The sequence below is a fragment of the Sciurus vulgaris genome, assembly GCF_902686455.1.
Source record: "Sciurus vulgaris genome assembly, chromosome: 5".
In the NCBI taxonomy this organism is placed as follows: domain Eukaryota; kingdom Metazoa; phylum Chordata; class Mammalia; order Rodentia; family Sciuridae; genus Sciurus; species Sciurus vulgaris.
The window spans coordinates 80,318,414-80,343,829 of record NC_136465.1 but is presented as its reverse complement, the minus strand read 5'-3'; the positions used below and the strand labels follow the sequence as shown (position 1 = coordinate 80,343,829).

General features: G+C 33.7%; 1 protein-coding gene across 1 annotated transcript in view; it reads right to left on the bottom strand.

Moving 5' to 3' along the window:
* Positions 1 to 4,400: 4,400 nt before the first annotated feature.
* Positions 4,401 to 25,416, bottom strand: part of LOC306662251 (ovostatin-like) — a 66,543-nt gene continuing 45,527 nt past the window's right edge. Inside the window, exons 23-36 of the mRNA XM_079141779.1 lie at positions 24,239 to 24,290; positions 22,954 to 23,037; positions 19,678 to 19,854; positions 19,404 to 19,485; positions 17,341 to 17,497; positions 15,168 to 15,239; positions 14,309 to 14,474; positions 13,888 to 14,111; positions 11,621 to 11,836; positions 9,949 to 10,070; positions 8,951 to 9,041; positions 6,120 to 6,188; positions 5,676 to 5,778; positions 4,401 to 5,260 (exon numbers count right to left, since the gene is read on the bottom strand). Coding sequence (XP_078997905.1) covers positions 5,199 to 5,260; positions 5,676 to 5,778; positions 6,120 to 6,188; positions 8,951 to 9,041; positions 9,949 to 10,070; positions 11,621 to 11,836; positions 13,888 to 14,111; positions 14,309 to 14,474; positions 15,168 to 15,239; positions 17,341 to 17,497; positions 19,404 to 19,485; positions 19,678 to 19,854; positions 22,954 to 23,037; positions 24,239 to 24,290 — 1,677 coding nt within the window. The 3' untranslated portion in view covers positions 4,401 to 5,198. The remainder of the gene's footprint in view (positions 5,261 to 5,675; positions 5,779 to 6,119; positions 6,189 to 8,950; positions 9,042 to 9,948; positions 10,071 to 11,620; positions 11,837 to 13,887; positions 14,112 to 14,308; positions 14,475 to 15,167; positions 15,240 to 17,340; positions 17,498 to 19,403; positions 19,486 to 19,677; positions 19,855 to 22,953; positions 23,038 to 24,238; positions 24,291 to 25,416) is intronic.

Genomic DNA, 25,416 nt, shown 5'->3' with positions numbered 1-25,416 from the left:
GGAAGAGACATGTGGGAAAAAGTGATTGCTTGAGGTTTCCAAAAAAAGTGAAAGGATCTACCTCAGGCCAGAATAGAAATAAAATGTCTATCACTAGACTCCCTGTGCTGTATAATAAATCACTTGGACTTCATGCTTCTGATTTCCTCAAGGGGGCAGCATCCTTTCATTGTGTCAATCAGTCCTCCTGCTTCCCATCATCTGACGGTTATGGAGAGAAAGAGCATGTGTTGATGATGGGAGATGCATAGTAGAAAAAATACTTTGAAAGAGTCAAGAGATTGATAAAATATTTTATTGAGGCCCTCTCAGCTTCATGGTAGCCAAGTCCTGAGCTGCTTTCCTCCACCACACCATTCTGCCATGATGTTCTATCTTGCCATAGGCCCAGAGCCATGGAGTCAACCATCTATGGACTAAGCCCTCTGAAATCATGAGTCATAAATAAACTTCTTTCTCCTCTGTGTTGTTCCTGTCCAGTCTTTGATCACAGCGATGAAAAAACTGACTAAAATAGAAATTGTCACGCAGAGGTGTGGTCATTGCTCTGACTAATGTGATCATGTGGTTCAGGTGCCTTTGGAATTGGTTTGTGGTGGGAGAAATTTTGAAATATTTGGAGATAAAAACTGGAAAACTTTAGAATATTTTAAATGGAATTTTATGGGCAATTCTGGTAGGGATTCAGAAGACCAGAATGCAGATAGGACTGTGGGCAGTAAAGACTTGGCTCATGAGGTTGAGAGGAGAAGGAAATTGGAGGCTGGATCTTGCCACTTTCTGGCTAATAAGATCTCTACATTTTCCCCATGACCTTCTGTGAGACTGAATTTAAAGGTACTAATTAATCTGGTGGAGGAAATTTCAAGGCAGCACAGCATTTAGGAGGTGCCTTGGATATTGCTAATAGCTTTTAGTCAAGTTTAATATGATAATCAGGGGCAGAAAGCAGAACAGAAAGATTTTAAAGACATTTATAGTTTGACCAGAAAAGTGCAAGTAAAACTGTGGCTAAAGAAGGTATGATTGTTAAAGAGACTTGAGCCACTAATGCCAAATACTTTACCAAGGGACAATAGGAAAGATGGATTGAGGGCAGCTCAGGAATGGTCAGGTCCCCACTCACCTCAGGCTCAAGAGTATAAAAGTAATTCCTTTCAGAAGAGATCATGGGGATGCCCTGCTGTTACATGGGGTCCTAGGAAGTTATTTCACCATGCTCCCCTGCCCAGGAACTCAGAGGCTGCTAAGATTGTGGTTCCAAGGGACTTGGCTGCTGCTTGATATCACGACAGACATTGGCGGCAAACACGCGGTACTGGTTCACCAGGAATGCAGGATGCTAGGGTTAGGGGTTCATGGAGGCTTCCACTGAGATTTCAGAGGAAGACCTGGAGGCCAGGAAAGGTGTAGCAGGGTCAAAGTCCCTGTGGGCTGCCCTTGAGAAGGTGATGTATGAAGTTGTAAGAAAGTAGTTGAAGCTGCAGTGGAGACCCTGGAGATAACAGATAGCAGGACTGTGGGAAGTCTGGTGAGGAAAGTTGCAGGAATTGAGCAGAAATGAGCTAAGAGCCCATGTGGGATGCAACCAGCAAGGTTCACAGAACTACACAAGCCCTTTGGTAAGAACATCATGGAAACTTTGTGTCCCAAAAGCTGGGTGTGGAACTACAGGACCTGTTTACCCAGCTGGATTTTAGTCTTGCTTTGGTCCCATCTCTTCTTTCTGTGCCTGTATTTCTCCCTTGTGGAATGGCATCGTTTTCTCTGTTCCTTTATATGTTGGATGTATGTAACTTGCTTTTTATTTTTACAGATCTACAGATTTATGATGAGACTCAGAGAAGACTTTGGACTTGGACTTTTAGACAATGAAAAATATGTTAAGATTGGGGGATTCTTGGAAATGGAGTAAATGTACTTTGCATTGTGAAATGGGCATAAAATTTTGGAGGTCAGGACAGAATGTTATGGTTTGGATTTGTGGTTTCCCCCAAAAGCTAGTGTGTGAGACAACACAAAAACATTCAGAGGTGAAATAATTAAATGATTAGGTTATGAGAGGTGTGACCTAATCAGTGGCTTAATCCACCAATATGGATTAATTGGGCTGTAACTGTGGCAGATAGGGTGTGGCTAGAGGAGGTAGTTTACTGGAGTCATGTCTTTGGGGTATAATTTTGTCCCTGGTGAGCTTGCTTTCTCTACTTTCTGGTGGTCATATCTTGAGCTGTTTTTCTCCACCACATTGTTCTGCCATGATGTTCTGCCTTACCTTGGTCCTAGAGATATGGAAGCAGCCATCTATGGACTGAGACCTCTGTGAGCCCTAAATAAACTAATGTCCTCTATAAAAATTTATTGAAATTTATTCTGTATCAAGCATCATTCTAGGCTTTTTTGGATGTTAGCTTAGGAATTGGAGGTAAAGACAATTTGCATTTTTCATATTATAAGAAAATTGACTGCCCTAGGGGTGGGGGAGCCCTTGCAAAAATTGATTACTGATACCATTACAACGTAAATATGATTTGATTAAATAAATAATTTATTTAGGTACTAAAAGAGATGAATTATAAAAGAAAATCAGAGGATGTTTTCCTGTACAGAAGAGATGTAAAGCCAAGGATTATAAATATCTGCTGATTGTATTTCAGGACACAGTGATAGTTTTGTTTCATAAACTATTTTCTAGAAGCAATCCTGTGCTGGTCATGAAGAGTGGAACCATTTACTCCCAAGTATATGAAGAATAAATTAAGTCATAGGTGCTATTATTATTATTGTTGTTTTTATATAACTTGTTCATTATGTAGATTGCTTCCTACATGGATGTCCTTTAGGTAAAACTTAATGAAATTTACAAGTCTCTAAAAGATCAGATATTATTAAGTGAGGATAGATTTAATAAGAGTTTGGTATCTTTCCCTAATTTAAGACTGACTTCCTTCTCAGGGACAAAGGGAAAGGGTTTTTCTTTTCTTTTTTTTTAATCCCATTGGGGCAAAATTTAGGGACACCAAGATACAATATCCAGTCCCAGAATTTCTCACATCCTTATTTTTGCCTTCTAAATGGAACACCGCCAAAATAATACTTCACATCCCTGGAATTGGAATGCCTGTGCCTCCATCAAAAGAAACCTTTGTACTCAAGCAGTCCCCAGGAGTGAGGTAGCATATCATGTCTCAATTCAGGATGTTCTGGAGTACTATAGGTAAGAGACACCAGCCATACTTGATTTCTCTGTAGGATCTTTGTCTAATATTGCACAAAAACACAACCAGAAAGCTATTAATCTGAGAAAGAAAAACTGTCATTTGAGAGAATAAAAATAAATTATTAAGAATTTATCAGTAGGGTGTGGTGGTGCATGCCTGTAATCCCAGTAACTCAGGAGGCGGAGGCAGGAGAGTCACGAGTTCAAGGTCAATCTGAGCAATTTAACAAGACTTTAAGCAACTTTGTGAGACCCTGACTCAAAATAAAAAATAAAATAGGCTGTGGATGTGGTTCAGTGTTTAAGTGCCCCTGGGTTCAATCTGTGGTATCAAAAATATGTGTATATCAAAAATCACCAAACCTGTATGTCCCTTCTCAAATCCAAATTCTACAAATGAAAAAACTTAGTTTTATAGGGCAAGTTTTTTGTTTTGTTTTATTTGTTTTTGCTTTATCTATCCCCTCCTAAGATTATGCCTAATCTTTGGCATCACAAAAAGTCTTTCTGAATTTTAGGTGAAAGCTGAGTATTAGAGAGTAGATTCTTCTTCAGGGAAAATTATGGTTTTCCTGAGATTCTAAACATGACTTTTCCATAAGTAAACGTCAGAGAAGATGCGAATCTTCATGATTATAAATAAAGTCTGAACATTACATCAGATTTCCTGGAGTACTTGTGAGTCAAACAAACTTGATTTAATCACTTGACTGGCATTGACATATTTGTCCTGATTTAATTTGCTTTCCTTTCATGTTAGTGAAAGTTTTCCTTCTGTGGTTTCTGAAACTGCATCCATATAAATCAACATTTATCCCCAGGACTTAGCAGTAATTTGGCCAGATACTCACACAGTACTCAACTTATTCAACTACTTCATGGAAAATTTAGAGAAATCTTTTCCTCTTTAAATGATACAGTATGATCTTAATTAAAACATAGTGTTTAGTGTTCAATCACTTATTTTAAAAATTAAAAATTAAAAAATGGTTAAATATGATTTTGTTTTCTATCTTGTATCACTGAAAAATCTTCATGTTTGTGTACCCTCTATATTAGTAGAATTTGGGGAAGTTTGATATTATATTAAAATAAAATATATATTTTTATATCCAAAGAGAATCTTACAGCTATATTTTCAGAAATATCCCAAGTGATTGTGGTAAGCAGGAAAGGAGAATGTATTTGCTCCATGCTAGGTTTATACTGAGAAAGAAGATTTTATTTTGAATGGAAGATAAAATACATAAATGCTTGTAAGGTTTTACTCAATAATAGTTATCAAAATAACCAGATTTATATTGAGATATTGCAAAAGTCCTACTTTTCTACAGTTCCCAGAAAAAAATATTTAAAAAACAAACAATAGAACTAAATTAACAACACCTACAGATATTCCATACCTAACAAAACATTTTATGTAGGTATTCAGTGATTGATGTGATATGTGATATCTTTGCTCTGAAAGCAGAATTTGAGGTAAGGACTTGAGTGTGGATAATTCATTCTCTGATCAGTGAAATGGTGCAAGAAAGGAAAAGACCTAATTTAAAAATTTTCTATGGAGACTGCTTCATGAGAAAATGAAATGTTGATTTTCAAAGGGATTTCACCAGAAACATGTGGATTGGCCCCAGAGTTCCCCGAGTAAAAGCAGGTGGTAGGAGCATGTGTCCAGTGGTTTCAGTTTCTGCTGGTTGAAGTTTTCTCTTGGAACATTAAGCCTGTGCTTCCCATTCACAATTGTACACAGGCTAAACTGGCTACCACAACTCCAGAGAAGGTCATCAGGCAGAAGGCATGAAGCTGGTGGTAGAGTGCCTGAGGGAGGATGCTGTTGGAGGGGGAACTTGGACATCTGCAGCATTCTGAAGATTCCAAACCTTTTGTTGTTTGAAACAGTGGAAATGCTCTCTTAATATAAAGCCCAGTTCCAAAGTGTCCTCTTCCTTTCCATCACAGTTCTCTTATCTGACAACTAAGAGGTTTCAAAAGATATCTGTTTGCATGGTGTGTTGTATTCTGCAACTGCAAATTCATCTGGAAGAGAGAAATTGTTACTCGAAACAGTTACATTGTTCAAGAAGAAAACATCTTTGTTTATTATCTGCTTATAAATAAGTTCCCCTACATCTATGCTACTATAACAACTGCTTTACTTGACAACTGTCAGATGTATATTTGTTCCTATGACATTTTATACAAATGTATGTGATCATTCTTAAGTGTTTCCAGGTATGATCTTTTGTACATGTTACACATGTTCTGTAAATGAATTTTTGTACATGTTAGCTATTACAACTCTGAAATAATTTGTATTAGATGGTATGAAAAGTTTCAAAACAGCAAAGTGACAATTCCAAAAACAGAAACTATAATACCAGTGGAGAAAATGAAAACTAGCTTATGTTTAAATGTGGAATAAAATGGTACTAAAATGAAGTAAAATTCTTACCAGTTGCATAGTAATCATAGAGCTGAACAGATGCAGGCTTGGTGTTAGATACAAGTGCATCTCGTTCAATGACAAATGATAATTGAATTTCCTTTTGAGTAACCTGGGAATAAATCAATATTTTTAGCATATAAAGTATATTTTCTCACTTTCTTCCCATTTCAAATATTTAGAATTATTTTAACAATGCTTTTTTGGAGAGCTGGGGATATGGGCCAGTGGTAGCACCTAGCATGCTGAAGGCCCTGGGTTCAATCCTCAGAACCTCCATAAACAAAACAAAATGAGAGTGACAACAACAATAAAACAAACAAAAACAAAAATAAAATAATGCTCTTTTGCTACTTAAGCCCTTAGGAAAATATAAAAATCATAAAAAATATAACCAAATTGTGCCTCTGGCAATACACCAACAGCCAAATCACATTATGACATTAAACTTACATTCTCCAAGTAAAAGAACACATGTGTGGTTTTGATTTCTATGCGTTGTACTTTGCCATCTTCTTGAAGCTAAAAATAAGGGGGGGAAAGTATGCTGAAAACTTAGGGAACTCGTAATAGGAACAACTAATAATTCAAAGATAAGAATATTTAATTGTAATTCGGTAATTTTCTTGCTTCTTTATACATTCCTGTGAAGTTTCCATGTAGCCTCGCCAATAAATACTAATCCTTGGGTGTCCTTTGTTCAACATTTTTGAGAGATTTGTTTGTATAAAATTGGTTTCTGATTTATCATAAGTAGAATAATAGAGTAGAATACAGTAACTGAACACCAACTTATCTGCTCTTTTTCCTTTTCAACTTTTAAAACATAAATTTATTTTTAATTGAGAAATAAAAGTTGTACATATTTACAGAGTGAAATGTGGTGCTTTCATCTTTCTATATATTGTTGAAAGATTCAAATGAAATAGCTAATATATTCATTATTGCAGCAACTTTTGTTTTTTGTGGCTATAATATTAAAAATCTATTCTCCCATCAGTTTTAAAACATACATGATTATTAACCATGGTGAACATGCAGTGCCATGTGTCACTAAACTTATTCCTCCAGTCTAACAGAACTGCCACACTATTTTTTTTTTTTTTTTTTTTTTTTTTGCTGCCACACTTTTTGAACAACATTTTTCCTTTCTCTAGATCTTCCTCTTGCCCCCAGACTCTGGTATATACCTTCCATGAAATCATTTTTTTTTAATTTAGATTTCACATATAAATGAGATCATATTTGTCTTTCTGCCTGGCTTATTTCACTTAGCACAATGTCCTCCAGTTCCATTCATATTGTTACAAATGACAGAATTTCTTTTTTAAAGGTAGTTTGGCATTCTAATCTACATATATGCCACAGTACATATAAACCACATTTCCTTTATCCATTTGTCTGATGTTGTACAGGTAAGCTGCTTCCTTTTTGGGACCAACGTGAATAATGCTGAAATGAACATGGGAGTATAAATATACCAATTTCAATTCCTTTGGATATTTGCCCAGAAGTGGGGATGTTGGATTATATAGTAATTCTATTTTATATTTGTTGAGGAAATTCTACATTCTTTTCTAAAATGACTGGACAATAATATACATTCCCACCAACAGTGTGCAAGGGCACTCTTTCTGCCCCATCAATGCCAAGATTTGTTAGCATTCATCATTTTGATAATGGCAATTCAAACAGGTGGAAGGTGTAAGCTTTCTGTAGCTTTAATTAATATTTCTCTGATGAGTAGATGTGTTGAGCATTTTTCATATATCTGTTGGTAATGTAGATCTCTTATTTTGAGAACTGTCTCTTCAAATTCTTAGCCTATTTTTTGTTGGATTATTTGTTTTCTTGCTATTGAGTTGTTTGAGTTTCTTATGTAATTTCAATATTAGTCCCTTATCAGATTATGTTTTGCAAATATTTTCTCCCATCCTGTCGGTTGTCTCTTCACTTTTTATTATTTTCTTCGCTGTGTAGATTCTTTTGAGTTTGATGCAAGATAAATTTCGCTTGGTTTTTCATTTGATGCTTAAATTTTGCAGATCTATTCAAGAAATTATACCCCAGACCCATGTTGTGGAGTTTGCACCTTGTTTTTGTTTAGTAGCTCAACTCTTTGAGTCCTACATTGAAGCTTTGTTGATTTTTGTATATGGTGTGAGACAAGTTCCAATTACATGCTTCTGTATGTAGATATTCAATTTTCTTAGGAGCACCCTGTATTAAGGACATTGTCCTTTTCGCATGTGTGTTCTTCACATCATTGCCAAAAATTAATTGAGTATATTTGGGTATATTTCTAAGCTTTCTGTCTTGTTCCATTGGTCAGTATATCTGTTGTTATGATAATAGAATGCTATTTTGATTATAATTGTTCTGTCATAAGTTTTAAAATTAGAGAGGGGTTGATATCTCTGACTTTGTTCTTTTGTTCAAGATTGTTTTGACTCTTTAGAGACTTTACTGGTTCCAAAAAATTTGAGGATTTTTTTTTTCTATTTTTATTAAGCATGCCATCAGAATTTTGAAAAGAATTGCACTGAATCTGTGGACTGCTTTGGTTATTTAACAAGGGTATTTTAACAATATTAATTTTTCCACTTCATAAACGTGAAAGATATTTCCACTTATTTGTGTTTCCTTCAATATCTTTCATCAATATTATGTAATTTTCAATGTACAGACTTTTTATCTGCTTGGTCACGTTTACTCCTAAGTGTATATATTTTAATTTATTTTTGATGCTATTATAAGTGGGATTCTTAAGTTCCTTTTCAGATAATTTGTTGTTAGTATCTAAACATTCCACTGTTTTTGTATGTTGATTTTGTAACCTATAATTTCACTGGATTTGTTTATCAGTTCTAACAGGTTTTTTTTTTTTTTTTTGGCAGAGTCTTTTATATGATCATGTCGTCAGTATTCAGAGAGAATTTCAATTCTTGCTTTTTGGTGACTTTTATTTTCCTTTTCTTGACTTTTTCTTGCTCTAGGTGGGACTTCCAGTACTATATTGAATAAAAGTGGTGAGAATGGGCATCCTTGTCTTGTTCTTCATCTTAGAGAGAAAGCTTTCAATTGTCCACCAATCAGTATGATGTTAGCTGAATTCAAATAAATTTGAGACCCTTGAATAATGTACTATTAGACATTTGTGATTTAAACTTCATTTCTTAAGAATAGAAAATGTGTTGTATTTTCAACTTATTACCAATGCATAACATTAAGAATAACACATTATAGCTATTCTGAAGCTATTTTAATTAAATTGAATTCTTTACCTTCTTAACTGAAGATTTATCAGGTACAAATCCTGAAAGCATTTTCACATCAATGATTGCCATGTTGGAAGAGCTGTGTCTTCCAGAATAACTTTTTAAAAAAATACAAAATTTGTAATTCAGTTAAGTGTGGATCATTATTTAAGAAAACAAATTACCAATAAAATATATTTACATGCAAAAAAGTTTATTTTACCATATCCTTTATAATGTTTATTGTTCTGAGATTAGAATAACCCTCAGAATAAACTGAAATTAGTGATATTCCAAAATGAAACTACATTTCAATCTATTTCCAAGTGGACATAGAGAGCTGAGCCTAAGTGATATTCTTATTTTAAAATTTGAGGTTCCAAAAGTAAGAACTATAACATGCTATAATATGTTAATTTATGAAATATCAATTTGAGGGAAAAGCAATTCTTGATCTTTCTTTTTCTTTCTTTCTTTCTCTCTCTCTCTCTCCCTCCCTCCCTCCCTCCCTCCCTCCCTCTCTCTCTCTCTCTCTCTCACTCTCTTTCTTTCTTTCTTTCTTTCTTTTTCTTTCGTACTGGGGATTGAATTCAGGGGCATTCAACCATGAGTCGCATCCCCAGCTCTATATCGTATTTTATTTAGAGACAGGGTTTCTCTGAGTTGCTTAGTGCCTCGCTTTTGCTGATGCTGGCTTTGAACTCGATGTCCTCCTACCTCCTACTTCCTATATAAATATAATTCTTATAACGAAATTTGTAAAACTTTATTGTACAATTCTCTTTTCTGCCTTCTATTCAAAATTTTTGAAGCCACATTTACTTTTATCTAGTTTATTGTATACAATTTAGGCAATTTAAACCAGATGAAATATATTTCCCTAGGTAACAGAAACAGGTCAACCTTTTCCATAAAATGATTGGGGTAAGCTTCACATGAAGGCAGACAGAGAATATAGGCTATCTTTATTAGAGGTGGAGAAATATCTTAGTTTACCAACAAAACAAAACAAAACATGTCATTACCTGGCTGAAACCACAAGATCAAACTTGTCAAATAATCCTCTGCAGAAAACATTGGCTGTATTTACAGAAAGGGAAAACCCAGATGACTTCTTAGGCAGCAGGATATTATATTTCAGAGTTGTCTTAAATAAATATAGAATATATTACTTATTAATAAAATAATATTTTTCATTTATTACCTCCTTATTGAAGTTTAAAATTAAATGAAAAATCAATTTTTACCTCTGTGCTTCCTATTTTCTATGCCACTGGTAATATCAGTAATGATAAGCTAACATTTATTGAGCATATCCTATGTTCTCCCTTTTAAATGCTTCTCATGTAATAACTCTTTATTATTTCCAATAACCCAGTGAAGTTGATGCTACTTTATTGTCCATTTTATAAAGGTGGGAAATGAGGTTCAGAGAGATATGTAACTTGTCAAAACTTACACAGCTAATGAATAGCAGAGCTAAATTATATCCATACGATCTTTGGGGAACTAATTAAAATGATCTGATTTTAGTTGTAAGAAACTGCTAAAATTAATATAATGCAAAAGTTATAGGATTAAGGAGAACACCAGTATTAAAACAAATGAATAAAAAAGGAAATTATAGAATCAATCTACAATAACTTGGCTTGGAAATAAGATTGGTTAAAGATTTAATTTGACTTAAGTAATCACACTTATAAAAATGTATTCTGAAGTTGCATTTGTCTGAGTATGAAGTAATTTGCATACATTATTCATTACAATGCTATATGTAATAGTGAAAGAAGAGAAATAATCCAAATGACCACTAATAATTTATTTACTACATTCTGTCATATCTATATTGTGTGAAAATACCAGCCACTAAAAACAGAAGACATGTTAGAATTACAATTCACTACTTCATATCCCTTATTGGAGTATCTTATTTAGGCAAAGATCATTAATGCATGTTAACACATGTTGATGAAAACTGATGCAGAAATTAACTTTTGCATGGTCTCAATGTAATATTTTAGATATTAATTGGTAGTTGCGTAGCAGAAAGAAACCAGCACCTTCAATGAAGAAATTTGGCCATTATCACCTTAAGCTAATGATAAAACACAATATCATTAAGAATGATGCATCTCTGTATGTGAGACAAATTAATACAGACCTAACTTTAGGTTGTAGAAAATACAGGTAATGAGGCCAAAAAGAAAACAATCTGATAAATCCAGAATTAAGGATATTCTACAACACAAATAGCCTGATGTCTTCAAAATGTTAACGTCACACACACACAAAGATACAAAAGACCCAATAGAGCTATTAAGTTAAGAGATTTATGACACACAATGAACAATTGCAAAGCATTTCCTTGACTGAATCTGGTTTGAAAAAGAAAACAACTACAAAATATATTTGGTGGTAATTAAATGATATTATAAACTATTATTCCCTTGTGCTAGCTGTGATAATGGCTTTGCAGCCACATGATGGAACATTTTGAAGTTGCATTATATCATACTTGGAGTGGTGAAATGCCTCTAATTTACTTAAAAATTCAGCCAAGAAAAAAAGAAAAAAAAAGTGAAGCAAATAGAAAAAAATGTGAACAACTGTTGAGTCTGGATATTGGTGCTACTACTCTTTCTAGTTTCATGTGTAGTTGACAATTTTGATAAGTTAGGGGAGAAAGTACAGATTTACCTGCATGTATGCACAGCCATCACCACTCACTTCCACAGTGTAGTTTTTCTGAATTTCTGGCAATGGAATTTGTTGTAGCAGCAATCGGTTGTCTTCATTCACTCGGAAGGCCATATTGAATGCTTTGTCAGAAGAAATTTGCACCAAATTTTGTCTGTTCTTAGAATAAGTAAGCCTTTGGAATAGAGTTAGAGCTTGGAGAGCCACAACAGTATCCTAAAATAATAAAGATGGGATTGTATTAGAGCATATTATAGGATTTAGAAATCACAGTCAAATATAGCTACAATTCATTCAAAAATAATTTTAAAAGCCACTGCAATTTTTGTCTTTTTCATTGTTCAGTGAACTATATTGTCTTGGACTGTATATAATTTATCAAAAATAAATGCTTCTTTTGTTTGTTTTGTGAGGTGTGGTAGTGCATGTCTGTAATCTCAGTTACTCTGGAGGCTGAGGCAAGAGGGTTACAAGTTCCTGGCACACCTCAGCAATATAGGGAGGTCCTCAGCAACTTAGTGATCCCCTGCCTCGAAATAAAAAAATAAAAAGGATTGGAGATTGTTGTGGTTTGGATGTGAGGTGTCCCCCAAAACTCATGTGTGAGACAAGGCAAGAAGGTTTAGAAATGATTAGGTTATGACAGCCTTAGCTCAATCAGCAAAGTAATCACCTGACAGGATTTATTGAGTGGTAATTGAAGGCAGGTGGGGTGTGGCTGGAGGAGGTGGGGCATTGGGAGCATGGCTTTGAGGTATATATTTGCATTTGGCAAGTGGACATCTCTCTCTGCTCTCTGATCATCATGTGAACTGCTGCCCTTTACCACACTGTTTAGCAATGATGTTCTGCCTCAGCCTAAGCCTTGAGGAATGGAGCTGATGGTCTATGGACTGAGACCTCAGAAACCGTGAGCCCCCATAAACTTTTCTTCCTTTAGCATTGTTCTGGTCAGGTCTTTTAATCACAGCAGCGTAAAAGCTGACTAAAACAGGGATGTAGCTCAGTGGCAAAGCATCCCTGGATTCAATTCCCAGTACCTAACTAAATAAATGGGTTTTATGGCAACATTTCCATTCTTTCATGAAGACAAAAATGTCATCTAATATAATACACATGTGAGAAGAAAGAAGGACATTTTTAAAATGTCTACAGAGCCAGGCTACTGGATGTTAAAACATATAAGGCCACAGGTTAGTGGAATAGAATGGGAAGCCTAAAATGACAAGAATATACAATTTTATTTCCCCAATAAAAGCAGTGGTTTGAATAATTAGCAACATTAATTAGTGCATAAATGACACTTAGACAACCAGTTACTTATTTTACAAGTTATGCCTCTACCATATGTCTATATCAAAATATATTATAAATTAATTGATAATTGAAAACAATAATTAAATGTAATTAATCCATAAAGTATGGATATATATTTATATAATGTTTGTTTTGTTTTTGTGGTTACTCTTAGCATACTATTAAGGTGAAAACTTTAAACATTATCAAATTAACTAAAAATGAAAAGAAAAAAGCTACATATCCAAAGCATTACACAAATCAAAAGGGAAAAAGAAAGAATGTTACAGACACCAGCATGGCTGATGCCTTTATTTTACTTAGAAATCTTAGAAAGAATCAAGAAAAAGATGAGTACTCCTATTAGAAAATGTACAAATGATATGTGACCGGGAAACTGATGACACATGAAATAATAAAACTAAGAGAGGAAAGAATAGTCTATATAAGTAGAAACCATGGAAATTTGTTTTTACAGAGAATGAGTGATCGCTTTTATTGTATTGGATCAAAAGAGATTTAACCAATGATTTTGCAGTTAGAGAAAGTTATTCTCATTGCTAATAAAAATGTGTTGATACAACTTTGATAAAATTCTGACTTTTAATTTTACGTAGAAATTTTTAACAAGTAGGTATTCCTATTTAAAACTCCAATTTTAAAGATTTAAAAGCCGATTAACTTTTGAATAAATACTTAAGAGTTCTTACTAGAGAAAATATGCCCCCAAACCTGAAAGACTACAAACTTAAAAATTATAGGCATCTTTGAACATACCACACTGAAACCCACTATAATATGCACCAATTAAAGATTCCTATGAGCTATGGGTAAAATAAGGATAGCAAGCTTAATAGTGATAACAAATTAAATTGGATAAATATAATTTATACATTGAAAGACCAATACTGCCAGTGCAAAGTAGGTGCCCAGTTTTCTTGCACTTAAAGATTTAAAATAGATATTGTTACCTTTGTGGAGGAGAAACCTCCATAGGAATTTTGCTGCTTTGCTACCCACTGCACAACCTGTGAAGCACTGGACAGCTCTTCTGAAGTCAGCCTTGGCTTGGAAAGAAGGGCCAGTAGGCCATAAGAGGTCGTCTCTATGTTTGCAGAGGAAGACTGAGGGTAGTAGAAAGAGGATGAACCTTCCACAGAAAATTGCTCTTCCAGTTCCCAGTACACTGAGCCACCTGAGAAAAAAGTGAAGGGAAGTCAGTAGTTATCTATGTCAAAGCATAGTCACTTATGTCTAACCGAATGGGTGATATCTGAGGGAGTGCAAACCTGACAAATGGAAACAGAGAAACATGAGAGGATGTTAACTGTACTCCTTCTAGCCATTTTACTTGTTCAACATGTGATTCCAAAAAAGGTCAAGGGCACTCACCTGCTTTCTTTGCTTTTTTGCTCAGCTCATTGATGAAGAATTCTCTTTTGTCTTCATAGTGTGCTAAACTGAAAGTGTAGGCCAAAAGAGCCTGATCATAAGTGGTAACAGCTCTCTTCCTAGATGCGGCCTCTATGCACTGGAGACCCTTTTGAATTGCCACAAACTGTAAAGTAAAAGAAAAGAAAAAATCTTTGCACATGAAAACATATGTGCAAATACAGGTGTGTTTGTTACTGGAAAAAACAGGAATGAATCTTGCTTGTGCTGAAATGTTCAAAGGGCGAAGGCAATGCATTTATTTTTAATATTCGCATGGTTCCACCTGTACAGTGTGATTTGATTATTAAATCACTGAGACCAAAAGATCTGACAAGAAAACTTAAGAAGAAAAGTTTATTTTGGCTCAAGATTTTAGAGGGTTAGCCCATAGTCAGCAGACCCCATTGCTATGGACCTGAGGTGAGGGTGTGGCAGAGGAAAGTAGCTCAGGACAAGATATTCCGGAAGCAGAGAGAGCTCTGCTCAAGGACAAAATATAAACTCCAATGTCATGCCCACCTCCTTCAGTCCCACCTACCTGCCTATAATTACCACGTCGTTAATCTACCTTAGTGAGTTAATGCACTGATTAGGTCACACCTCTCATGTAAATCATTTTCACCTCTGAACTTCCTTGCATTGACTCACACAAGACCTTTTTGGGACATCTTGTATCTAAATCTGACAGAAGGATATTGGTTCAGCATTATTTTGCAGTAGCTATGAGCATATAGTTCTAGTTCTTATTATGACATTGTTAGCATAAATTTTTGAATTCATAAGAAGCAAGTTAGTGGTATAAGTGGGAGCTACTTACTGAGACTGGATGACCAGCTTCAAGCAGAGCGTTGATGACATATGCAGTAAGGGAGATTTCATTATCTTCTCCCTGATTAAAACATGATCACTTAAGTTTCATGGAATTCAAAGAGAAGCCTTTCTTTATAATGCAATATATTGTCAGTCTTTATAATTATAATGTTCCAATTAAAATAATAAAAAACTTAGAAATGGGATTAGAAGACCAAAGCAACAGATGGGGGAGGGCAGAGGGAAGGAAAGGAAGGTACAGCGAATGGGGTTGATCCAATTATGTTATGGGCATGTACAAATATGGAATAATGAAACAAACTATTATGTATAATTATAATGTACTAATTAAAAAATAAATGTAGTGTATTGTGAAAACTTAAGATTTGAATATCTTTTCCTAAATATTTTGGGCAAAGATTTTCATATCCTCAAAAGGTACTGCTCATAAAATTAAGAAATAGTGCATGAAAATATAAAACATTTATAGAAATAGGAACATAATTTAGAAAAATATATTATGATCCTACAAAGGTATTTAAAATCAAAGGAAGCATAGGATGCTCTGCAAACATCTCCCAATTCTCTTCCTCATCCTCACCCCAGAAAGAACATAGAAAGTGTCATGGTAAATGCATGCTATCATATTACAATAATTAGAAGAGTGTGGCATAAAATATAAAGGCATGCTGATCAACAGAATGAGCAGAGCAGAAAGACATCCTAGCAAGTACAGAAAGCAAAGTGCAAAGTTGGCCTTAAAAACCAGTAGACACAGACAAAAATAATTAATAGGAGGTGTTACAAGTGGTCAACTATTTAGAATATAGAAATAAATGATTTCTAGATTATACAATAATTCTAGTAGTAAATAAAATCAAAGTTGTTCCAAAGATTAAATGAAAATTACAAGGGAGGAAATACAAATGGAAATAATCATGTGAAAAAAAATTGTTTAAGTAATTGACCTATAAACAGAAATAGGATAAAGCAGTTCTTTGGTGCTCTCATACTTTTGAAGATTTTTGTTTTCATACATATATTACTCAGTTCTAGTGATAGTACTATGATTCAGATAGAAACTCTCTACATAGAGGAAATGTAAATTGGTATAACTTTACTAAAAATCAGTCTGATGTCATTATTTTAGAACTTTAAAAAATTTTACTTGTAGATATCTATCCTTAAGTCAATGAAGTTGGAGCACATATAAAAATGTTTATATAACTTTAGTTTGAATTTATTCAACATTTTTGAAAACTCGATACAAGAAGATCAATTTAATAACTGATGGTCCATCCATATGATAGAGTATATAAAGCTATTTATTTTATGTTTTTAAGTTATTGTAATGGCAGAGCAAATCATTATATGCAAATTAAGTTTCAAAAAAGTAAGATGAAAAAACTTAGTACAGAATAATCCAAATTATGTTTATATAGCATTGGAGAAATGACTGAAGGAAACAATTGTTAAAACATTAACAGTGACTACCTCTGAGTTGTTGAAACAGGAATACTATTTTGGCAAATTTCTTATATTAAATATGTGATGTACTATAAATACATAATTATGAAGAAAATACAAGCTTAGGAAAAGTCAGAAATACAAATTCATTTGTTAGCACCTACCTTGGGGATGTTAACAAGTGAGAGTTAAACAAAGTGAATTCTAATAATTAAAAAATTAATAAAGAATTTATTCATGTGTGGTTCTGGGAATTGAACCCAGCGCCTCATGTAAGCTAGACAAGCTCTCTACCACTCAGCTACATCCCCAGTCCTAAGTTGCCCAGCTGGCCTCAAATCTGTGATCCTCCTGCCTTAGTTGCCCAAGAATAAAGAATTTCTTAAATGATTAACTATTAAATTACTGGTAATTATCTGAGTTCTCTTACGTTTCTACTTCCATGAATACTTGTACCAGTCATTCTGCCACAGTGCCCCACCCTCATTACCACAACTACTGTTAAATTTCTTCTAGACTTTTAAATCTGACTGAAGGAAACAAAATTTTCTATTTGTTAAGAAGAAAGAAATTACTGGTTTTCCAGATAGTTAATTTATGTGAGTAGAAATTCAGTTTGATGACCTTTGTCAATTTCTTAAATGGTACTTTGGAATTCATTAAATGATCATGATGAAAGAATAGAAAACTGTAAGGCAGAATTCCACGCATACCTTCAAAGCATTGTTGAAGACATCGCCAAAGTTTGTAAAGCAGCCATCTGATTTCTGAATACTTAAGAGCCAAATAAGGGTTTGAGACTGAACTTTGTCATCAATATAAATGTAGCGTTTGGCCTGTGTAAATGACTTGTATACAAATGCTGTGAGCCTGGAAAAAATTACATGCAGTGCATATTTGTAACAATCATTGAGAGGCAGACAGTTTCTCATTAGCATAGGTGACTGGACACAACTGGATTTTTGAGTGTCACATCCTGAAAATTCCTTCTCCAAATTTTAATCTAATAATGTATCCCCTGTCCCCTTCAAACCTCCTCTCATTTGGCTCACGTGCCTCTTTTTCTTTCTCTCCATTCATCATGTGTCCCAGATGAAAGGCTAGCTCCTCTATGGTGTATTCTCAGATTCTTTTACCTTGAGCAAAAGTAGACTTCTTGCATTTCTCCTCTCTTAACATCTAAGAATTTAATGAGAGGTTACAGAATGATAGACCTTAGCAGTCAAGCTCAGGCATGTGTGACTTGTTTTCACAGAAGGTAACCTGAAATGCTCCTCCAGACGCAAGGAGCAAGGTGTGTGCTTAGAAAAGCATCTTTCTTCCTCGTAGACTGGTGTTCCTTACAGGTAAGTGCTAGGTCAGATTGATTAGCGTGTGTAATGTGTACAAACTTGTCATTACACAGTTCCTGGGAAACTTGTTCTGCCTCTGGGCTACCATAGCATTTTATGTATATTTTGATTACATTTTTTGCAATATTGTGCTCCAATGTACTTTCTTTTCTCTCCCACTATACTGTAAACATTCTGAGGTCAAAGATCATGTGCTACTGACAAGCAAATATTAGAGCAGATTCTGAAGCAGACGTTAAAATTCCACCACATAATTAGCAGGATGAATTTAGAAAAAAAATATTTAATCTCTCTTTGTGTTATGGACTGCACTGTGTCTTCCTCATTCTCATATGTTGAAGTCCCAACCCCTTAATGCCTCAGAAAGTGACCATATTTGGACACAGTGTCTTTAAAGAGGTAATGAAGTAAAAGTGAGATATTTGTGTAGGTGCTAATACAATGTGACTGGTGTCTTTATAGGAAGAAAAGGAAATTTGGATGCAGAAACGCACAGAGAAAAGACTGTGAAAACCGAGGGAAAAGGTAGGCATGTAGGAGCCAAGGAGAGAGGCCTTGAAAGGAATCAAGCCTGCCATCCCCCTGACCTTAGGACTTCCATCTTCCAGAACTCTAAGAGAATACATTTCTGTTGCTTAAGCCACACAGCCTTAAGCCACACATAGCACTTTGTTATGGTAGACCTGGCAATAAACTGTGTTTCTATTTCTTCATATGCAAAATGAGTATTATAATGTTACCTGTGGTATTAATTGTACTCAATTATAAAAGAAACGATAATGATTACTCTAATTACCATTTATCTTTTTGTATCTCAAGGGCTTATTAATGTTCAGAACATGGTGAATATGTATTTGTAAATAAAGATTAATCATGGTGAATATGTATTTGTAAATAAAGATTAATCATAGGAGGAATAAAATTTAAAACAACTTGCATCTCACTAGTGATCTTATATTTCAGGCTTACATAATAACACAACCTATGCTTAATTTATCTTGTCTTAGTTATTGCACTATTTATGGTAAGTTTTATTCTAATAAAATTAGTCATTTGTCACTAAGAGAGTACATATCTACACAACATGATTTCTGAGTAGTATTGCAAGTCAGCATAAGCAATGTTGGAAGATGTTAATGTTTCATCAGAATAATTTGCTATATAATAAATGTGATTTCCCATCCTTTATCCTGCCCCAATGAGTAACTATCTATAATGATTTTCTTATTTACCATACGTTGTTTGGGTAAATAAAAGATAGGAATTCCATAAGTGTTTGACCTAAGAGCCCAAGAGTCCTGTTAAAATGATGTCCATAGTTTGGAGGTGAGGGCCTATACTTTTTAGAAAATCCCCAAAATCCATTTAAAAATACATATTTTGAAATATATAGTTAACTGCTGATATAAATAATAAATTCAAACCATGTATTTTTTTGTTGATCTGTATGTCCAAAGGTACTATATGATCCATCTGAGTTTTTATAAGACATCTGCCTCTGATATCCTAGAAGAAGAAAAGAGTTATTATTTTTCAATTTAAAATTATCCAAAAGAAATAATATGTGTGTATATATGTGTGTGTATATATACATATATAGGTGTATATATATATGCACATTCATGTACTTAATAAGCAAAACAATTTGGATTCAGAGATTTACTAGGATAAACAAAATATGACTTTTAAATGCTTCACCTGCAGTCAAATATCCAATAGCTTTGGATTTTATCTCTTCTGTCAGTTGTTCAGTCTGATTCAAATAGTCCAAGATGTAAATATTAGGAGCAAATAAGGCCATATTCTGTTCTCCACACCCAAAAGGCATTTGGAGAAAATTCTGTAAGTTTTGCATGACAGAACCCAGAATATCTCCTGAAAAGACAATCGAGTCAATATGAAGTGCTTCATAAAAAGTAGTAAGATAAATAAAATTAGTTTATGCTCAAGATTTTTATGTTATGGATATTCAGGATAACTATTTTTTAATATTATCTGAGTCTTCTATCTGTTCTGTTTGTTAGGGTCATACTATAAAATTAGCAAGATTATTTCAGGAACTATTTTCAGAAGGGGGTAAATTGTTATCCCATGCAGCACGGTCAAGAGCAGAAGAACTAAAATAATTGTGGGAATCAAAAGTCCTAATAGCTCCCAAGATAAGGTAGAAAATGTCAGGTCATTCATCAATCAAATAGGATAGAATGTGGCCTCCAAATTAACATCTATGAAAATTGTATCAGATACTGTTCTGAGCACTTATATTAATTCGTTCAATCCCTAGAACAATAACATAAACAGGAACCACAGTTCCCATCTATGAAGAAATAGGCAGAGAAGTTTAAAAATATTTTCAACATCATTCATAAAAGATGCAATAGAGTCAGGAATAAGCCAAATCAATATGGCTTCAGAGTTCCTGAACTCAGCCCCTTCCCTACACACTTCCTGTCAATGTTTAGTATTTATGTAGCCTGAAAATGTATCTGGAGGTATCTATGCATCTTACTTTCATATTTATAACAACCTTATGAAGTAAGTAATATTATTAAGTTCTCTTAAGGAATAAAGAAATGAAGCACAGAAAGGTTCAGCAACTTGTCTAAAATGCTACAAAAAGTGATAAATCTTTGATTCAAATCCAGGAAGGGTTCTGGGAGAGTCAGTTTTCTTATCTGCTGTGCTCCAACACAGCAAAGAACATAGTCCGAAGATTGAAATCACATCAATCATCTGTTCTGACAAAAGTGACATGAAACTAAAAATCAACAACAGGAGGAAAAGTGTAAAACACACAACTCTGTGGAAATTAAACACACACTTATGAACAACTAATGGGTCAAAGAAGAAATCAAAACATCCTGAGGTAAAAAATATGGAAACAAACCATAACAAACTTATGGGATATAGCAGAGTAGTTGAAGATGGAAGTTTATAGCAATAAATGCCTACATTAAGAAAAAAGAAAGATTTCAAATAATCACCTAACCTGACACCTGAGGAACTACAAAATGAACAAATAACAGTCCAACAGAAGGAAGAAAATAAATTATCAGAGTTGAAATAAAGACTTAAAAAACAATTATAGAAAAGACTTAAAGCAGGTTTTTTGAAGATAAACAAAAATTGATTAACCCTTACCTAGATTAAGTAAAAAGAGAGAAGACTCAAGTAAAAAAAATGGGAAAAATTTTACAACAAAAGAGAAGACACTAGAATGGATGCCATAGAGATAGAATCATAAAAACTACTTTGAATAATTATATGCCAATGAATTGGATAACCTAGAAGAAATGAACAACTTGCCAAGACTGAATCATAAAGAAATATAAAACATGAACAATAATTGTAATAAGATTAAATGAGAAATTAAAAAATGTCTCCCAACAAAGTAAAGCTCAGGACCAGATGGCTTCACAGTGAATTCAATTAAACATTTAAAGAATAATTAAAACCAATTCTTCTTAAATTCTTTCAAAATATTAAAGAGGATGGTACACTCCCAGATTTATTTTGGGTGGCCAGCATTACTTAAAAAGAGAAAACTATAGGTCAGTAACTTTGCTGAACATAAATGCAAAAATATTCAACAAAATACTAGCAAAGTGAATTCAACACCATTTTAAATGAAGGGAAATTAAACTATTTACAAATAAGATCATAAAATGTTAAAGGGCCTTAGAAGCACTGCCATTAATATGATTATGTTTGCAACATACTTGTAGGGCATCATTTTGGGGATGAGAGTGATTTGCTTAGAGTGTAAGCTCAATTAAACTCCAGCGTGTTTTTTTTTTTTTTTTGCTTTTGATGTTGGAGGTTGGAGGATGTTCTTGATATAACTTCTTGTTTTGCTCATGAGTACTTTTCTAGAACACACTTTTTCTTTGGCAGCAAGAGAATTAACCAAAATGCCACATGGAGTGCAGAGCCCTTGTACTGAATCCCTCAGATCTCCAGGTTAAAACTACCTTGTGCTGTATTATTGAGTATAGGGTAGATGATAAACAGTACAGAATTTGTACAAAATGATTTTTAAAATGATTTCATATTGCACTTAATTTTGGCAAATACTTTATGCTTCTATGTCTGAAAGCATCTAATAGTTGCTATTGATCACCCTCAAGATCTTCCATTTATTTGTAGATTGCTGAGGCTTTATGTTTACAGAGCCTGCAAAGTAAAAAAAAAAAAAAAAAACAAACAAACTTTGTCTGCCTGTGGTTATTGGCCTGCAAGAACCACTACTTTTGTGTGGAGTGTTATTTGTTCCTGCCTCAGTATTATAATTCCAATCAAAAGGTGTGAAATATCAATGCTTATTAGTCCTGCATGCTATGCTCTAAAAATCACTAGTTTTGAGAACATATCAGAACTATTTTTTACTGTGGTGGTCTTTAAATGAGACACCAGAGGGAAAGATCAATAATGAGACTAAATTGTATGTACCAGAGTTACAATGACCTTTATAAAAGGAAAGAGACTAGGATAGTGGCACACAGCTGTAATCCCAGCTATTCAGGAGGCTGAGGCAGGAGGATTGCTACTTTGGGGTCAAGCCTGGGCAATATCGCTAGACTATCTCAGTTAATGAGACAGACATCATTACCCTAAGTACATGTATGATTACATGAATGGTATGAATCTACATCATGTATAACAATATAAATGAAATGATGTACCCCATTTGTGTACAATGAATCAAAATGCAGCCTGTAAAAAATAAGAAAAAATTAAAAAAAAGTAAGGGAAAGGTAAGATTCAGAAAAATGAAGGTGTTTTAGTTTCTGACACTTAATTTCTGAGTGCATTTAAATATCTAGTCAGATATATCTATCTGAATCATAAAATTTGCAGAGTAGATATGGAACCCAATAGATGACAAGCTAACAAACAGAACCAGGGCAGAAATAGGAATGCCTTTTCTTCTTCCTAACCTATGTATACCTTCCTTATATCATATTACAGACTTACCAAGGACAGACCAATAAGCTCTCAGTGAGTCTTTCACAAGATTTTCTGGTGAAGTGAATGTTATTGTTTGAGATATTGTGGATCCTAGGAAACAATAAAAATTAATCAATTAATTCAGAACTTTCATTTGTTTTCAAAACCAGGGTTTTTATGTTATATTTTATATTCATTATTAACAAGTCACTTAATATCTTCTTATTGCTTATTCCCAACTGTAAAGCAACCAGAAAAAAGTTGAGGATTTCTATAATTATAATTAATTGGATTATCTTAAATATTTCCACAATCAATTATAATTTAACATATAGTGAAACCTTAAGTTTGGAAAGCACATTATAATTTACAGTGTACTTTCATAGATATCATTTAATCAATTTTCATGAAATAAATTATGGTATATATAGAGACCAGATATGAACACCACCCCTGGCCTTTGAATTGAAGAGAATGTTCAGGAAAAAGAAAATAAGAGATGTGAAATGTTGCATAATTCAAAACAATAAAACACAGAGTCTGGATCCACGCTTTTTGAATTCAGGGTCAATATAATTTCTACACAGGTGCTAAAGTACTCTACTACCTGAGTATATACTCCCTGAGGTGATAAAATACTGGAAAATGAAATGAGACTTCTGGCTTCTCTGACTACAGGAATTTCTACATTTCTAACATTCAAACAAATCAAGAAACAATAAACAAAACAGTCACTAAAAATAAGTTAGATAATACAAAAATATTTGTTGCTATGTTATTTATGGAACAATTTAGTTGTCAAATTTGGTGAGATGGGAAGATTTCTAGATAATAGATATGAGTCAAACTGCTGGGTAAGTAATGAATCTCTGATGATGTAGTAGTAAGAAAAAAGATGTCATAATTTGGCTCAGAGGTAGGATGACAAGAAAAGGTCCTAGAAGTCATGTATGTGAGTTAGTTAGAGATCATTCTAGTCTGGTGGTGGTCTTTGGACAGAACATTTATAATCATGAGTATTTTAATGAAAGAATCAATGTTGAATGGAAAGACATTAAGGGATAGAGTTAAGAATTGAATAAAATCAAGAATGCTCTGATTTTTGATTTGGGGAGTAGGAAATAAGGAAGACCTAAAAATTTTACAATTACACATTGGTGGGTAGGATGCTCAATTTTTTTTATTATTTGAAAGTAACAAGTTTTCCCAGTAGCCATTTACTTGAGAAGAAAAACGAATTAATTCCCAAAGAGAAATAGAGGTGTCTTTCAATGTTGCCATGTCACAGGTCTGTGTAAAGATATCTACTTACCATTAGTGCAAATAAGTGAGCCTTGTGTCACCTCCTTTTTAATACCTTCAGGCTAATCGTTGAAAGAAGAGAGGGTAATCATAGTTAATTTCATGTTTTAAGTAAATTTAGAATATTTGTCAATTAATAATATTATTTGAATAGAACAAACCATTCTCAAAAATTTATGTCAGGTAATGAATATGTGAATTTTTATATCCAAGATAATGCTGAAACGAACAATTCAATTTTGCATGTTATAAAAGAAGCTGAGTGTTACCAAAACTGAAGTCAAGAACTTTCTAAGAAATCTTTCAATCTTCAAAATTCTGTCAACCAATTTCAAGAATAATATACATTTGATTGCAAATGTTCTCTCTATGGAGTGAACTAAGTGGCTATCCCTGGCTTTTTGTCCCCAAAATTTTATTGAAATATTGTGCTGTATTGTTATATAAGTGGATAATTCCTATTTCTATGAACTCTGAAAGGGATACTTAATATTTGTTTATGAAGAAAAAAATTTGAAATACAGGTATATTTTTCCTCAAGGTCTGTAAGTTTTTGAAAATTAGCACACATTTATTGTACATACTTATGGGGTTTTGTGTGATATTTCCATGCATGAATACAATGTGCACTATAAGCAAATCCAACCTCCCGTTTTCTACCCTCATCTCCACTCCTTGTGTTTCCCAATCTCTAGTAATCATTACTTTTGAAAAAATTACTTATTTTTAAAATTTTTTTTAGAGACTGCATTTTGATTCATTGTACACAAATGGGGTACATCATTTCATCTATGGTTGTACATAATGTAGATTCATACCAATCATGTAATCATACATGTACATAGGGTAATGATGTGTTTCATTTCATGATTTTTGGAGGAACTTTAAATTATCAAGCAGGAAATGAGAAGGGGGGTAATCACTACTTTCCGAACAACATTTTTAGCTTTTGCATATGAGAGAGAACATATAGTACTCATCTCTCTATATCTGGCTTATTTCAACTAACATGCTATCCTCCAGTTACACCCATTTTTCTTCAAAAGAGAGGATTACACTTTTATTTATGACTGAATAATTCTCCATTGTGTATATAAAACACATTTTCTTTATTCATTCCCTTTTTCATGGGCACCTAGGTTGATTCCACATCTTACTATTATGCATAGTGCGGCAATAAACATGAAG